The 3,533-nt window shown below is 29.5% G+C and overlaps 1 protein-coding gene across 1 annotated transcript; it reads left to right on the forward strand.

Moving 5' to 3' along the window:
- The first annotated feature begins 533 nt into the window (after positions 1-533).
- Positions 534-3,533, forward strand: LOC310727582 (uncharacterized protein). The gene is made up of 4 exons (XM_083544189.1): positions 534-689; positions 815-924; positions 1,499-1,600; positions 3,002-3,533. The coding sequence occupies exons 1-4, from the start codon at positions 620-622 to the stop codon at positions 3,155-3,157; spliced, it is 438 nt and encodes a 145-aa protein (XP_083400315.1). The 5' UTR covers positions 534-619; the 3' UTR covers positions 3,158-3,533.

Consider the following 3,533-nt stretch of genomic DNA (forward strand, 5'->3'; position numbering starts at 1 on the left):
ATAGATAGATAGATAGATAGATAGATAGATAGATAGATAGATAGATAATTATTATTTTTTATTATATTATAATAGCATTATATTAAAATGAAAGTTGCCATGGTTCCACTTCATTTATGATTTAAAAATAAATAAATAGAAAACATGACTCTGAGGAGACTCAAAGGTCACTACAGGTCAACTTGATCCTGAAGGTCCTAGTTTGAACATCACTAATCACAATATTGTTTAATTATTCATATAAACTCACTAAAATACAATATCTTTGCCATCTGTTTAGATTATATGACTTTATTTTTTTACTAATTTCTGTCAAAATGACATATTAAAGAGAAAAAATCTCGGCTCCTTACATTTCAACACAAAACCATGAAGAATTTTGGAGGTTTTTGAAAATGTAATGATTTTCTAGCCGATGTAGAGACGAGAGCTCTGAATCATCAAGGCCCAGAAAGAGGAAGGGGATGGAAGAGAGAGAGAGAGAGAGAGAGAGAGAGAGAGCGAGAGAGAGAGAGAGAGAGAGGAGAGAGAGAGAGAGAGAGAGAGAGAGAGAGAGAGAGAGAGAAAGCAAGAGAGTTGTGGAGCAGTGTCATGTAGTTGTTCCTGATCGCAAAATTACATGAAACAGCGATCTGAAGTCTGCACCATGTCGTGTGTAATTCACCTCGGAGTCCTGCTGATGATCTCGGGTAAGAATTTGATCATTGTTAGTAGAAATGGTATTAGTATTATTACTAGTAGCATTAGTAATAGTAGTGGTACTAGTTGTAGTATTTATCCATTTTTACCAGATAAACTGTGTATTTATGAACAGTGGCTTTTGCGGAACGTGGTGGATGTTTTTCTCTCATGAAACCTGAAATTAAAAACCTGGCCCTGAGTTCACCAAGCAATACCAGGGTCCAGCTCAAGGGGCAACGAAAAGTACGTAATAATAAATTCTTCTTTTGTTCTTTAGGAATGTGGATAGCAAGTGGGCATTGTCCCAAAGCAGTTAAGAAAGATAAATACAATTACAACTATAACGTTCAACATCAGAACTTAGTCTTTATAAGTTTATCCCTAATGAGCGAATCAGTGGAGTGTGTTTGAAGAACGAACGATTTTCTGAGATGGCATGAGGAAGAAACCTTGAACGAACACAGACTCTAAAGGGAACAGTTAAATGCAAAACTGTTCATGGTAATTGCAGCCCAATGCCACTTAAATAAACTGCTTATATTAATTACGGTCAAAATCTATTTTCCTGTCTCTTGAGTTTAAACTTCTACAATAACCCCATTAATATTTCATTGTTCTCTACAGTTCCATACGCCAGAACCATTAAAAACCCTTTATCTTTAAGAGTGTAGGAAAAATACAAGACATGGATGTAAATTGTGAACATTTACTTTGCAATAAAAAAACAAATGAATTAAACTAAAAGTAAATAAAGTAAAAGTAAATAAATAGAATATAAGAAATGTATTTGAATAGAAAAATCTTTTTTGTCCTTTAGATATCCGCTCCTCCAAAGTGGCAGAAGAACCCAGTACTGTGCTGCACTTGTCAAGATTTTGTGAATACAGCATCACCCAAAATTAACCTGAAGATCCAAACAGTAAGATACTCCAAAATCATCCCATTTCTTCATATTAGTTTTTTATTCTAATAATGTTTTCAAGCTCTAACATGTAATTCTTCAGTAATGTCCTGTACAGTACAGATAATAAAATATCAGGAAATAAAAGTGCATTTTGTTTTGTTTGTTTTTTAATCATTAATTCCGGTTCTATTCTCAGAAATTGTTCTAGTTTTACATTTCAGAATTACTTTTAAATCTTTTTAATCAGCAGTCAGAGGTAAAAAAAAAAAAAAAAAAAAAAAAAGTGATATGACGCAGAAAAAAAAAACACTTATTCCATTAAGAAACATCTCTATACTATAGATTTACTTGTTTTTACCTGCAATTTTGTTAAAACATTAAAAAGTGAGTACACACAAAAAATTAATGAACATACATAAGTGAGTAATTAAACAAACAGTACAACATAGATAGAGAAGTGGGCAGATCAGCAAGTAAAAATAAAAAATATATAATGAGTATGCACATAAAAAAAATTATATAAAATTTTTTTTTTTTTTAAAAGGTATCTAATTCTAAGAAGTAAATAAATTTTTACAAAATGTAATTAAGTAAGCAAAATAAATAAATGTTACATAATTATAATACTTTCTGTAAATATATTAAGTATAAAAAGTGTAAATAGTCAAAAATAGTCACAGTAAATTAATAATTTAATAAATATGCAAGTACATTTTTAGTATTTATGTATGTAAAAAAAATTAAGTAGCTAAGTAAAAAAGTATGTATTTATGTAAAGCATATACAAATAATAAGTAATAGTATTAAATAAGTAACAAATAGTAATTATTAAATAATAATCTTAAATATGTAATAAGTATATGATTTAAAATATGCAAATAAAAAAAACTTAGGTACAAGTTAAAATTGTTTATGTATGTAAAAGAATAGCAAGTATATACCTGGAAAAATGGTTAATATTGATGTATGTAAAAAAAATATGAATTAAATATTTACATATGAAATAAATTAAATAAATATAAAAAAATAATTTATGTATGTAAAATTTAAACGTATATTAAAAAATTTAAGTATTCAAGGTAGAAAAAAGTATTTGTAATTTTATAATTTTTTTTTTATTTTATAATATGTATTTATGTGTCTAAAACTTAAGTATGTAAGTAAAAAAAAGTTTTCGTGTATGATCATTTAGTATGCAGATGATAAAAGTAAAATGTAGGTAAAAATTGAATGAAGCATCAAAAATACTTGAAATTCTTAAAAAAAACTGCAATTTGTCAAAAATCACAGATATTTCAGTTTTTGTTGCTATGAGCATTTCCTGTTGTCTTCGTGTGAAAGACAGAAAGATTGAATGTTCATTATTTTACACTTATTTTATCATGAGCATGTTGTCTTTTCTGTCTTCTATTGCAGAAAATAAACAAGATTTGCAACATGCTCGTCCCAGCTATGAAAGCTAAGTGCTTGCGCTTCGGAGCAAACCTCAAGCGGAAGATTCTCCTTTCACTTTTCCCTGGAAAAACTTCCAGAGACACGTGTAAGAAACAAGTAAAGCTGTGTCAGTATTAACGCCATTCGTCTCATCTGGGTAACACAGTTAAAAGTAAAGGTTTTAAAATGGTTCTTTGTTGAACAGTATGGTTTATAGCTTTAATGTTTACAGACCCTTCGCATTGCACTAAAAGGTCTTTGTTTTCTGTAGTCACCCAAAATAAGTTCAGTGGTTATTTTAAGAGCCATTAACTTAAAAAGGGTTATTATATGGCATGGCAACCCCACACTGCCCCCCCCCCCTTTATTTGTTTTTATTTTTATTTTATTTTTTTTGTTCTTCAATGCACCTTGGTTTTTACTATTGTAGCTCAGGCCACTATATGGACTGAAGTTTGTAGACACCCAACCATAAGATTGCTCTGTGCTTTTTGAACATTCAACATTTAGTCTC

The sequence above is a fragment of the Silurus aristotelis genome, assembly GCF_946808225.1.
Source record: "Silurus aristotelis genome assembly, chromosome: 6".
NCBI lineage: Eukaryota > Metazoa > Chordata > Actinopteri > Siluriformes > Siluridae > Silurus > Silurus aristotelis.

What these genes read in the sequence shown, in the direction of transcription:
- LOC310727582 (XM_083544189.1), top strand. Translation starts at nt 620, where the DNA reads ATGAAACAGCGATCTGAAGTCTGCACCATGTCGTGTGTAATTCACCTC. An exon ending in AGTCCTGCTGATGATCTCGG is followed by an intron (nt 690 to 814) that starts GTAAGAATTTGA and finishes ATTTATGAACAG; the next exon opens with TGGCTTTTGCGGAACGTGGT. An exon ending in TTAACCTGAAGATCCAAACA is followed by an intron (nt 1,601 to 3,001) that starts GTAAGATACTCC and finishes CTTCTATTGCAG; the next exon opens with AAAATAAACAAGATTTGCAA.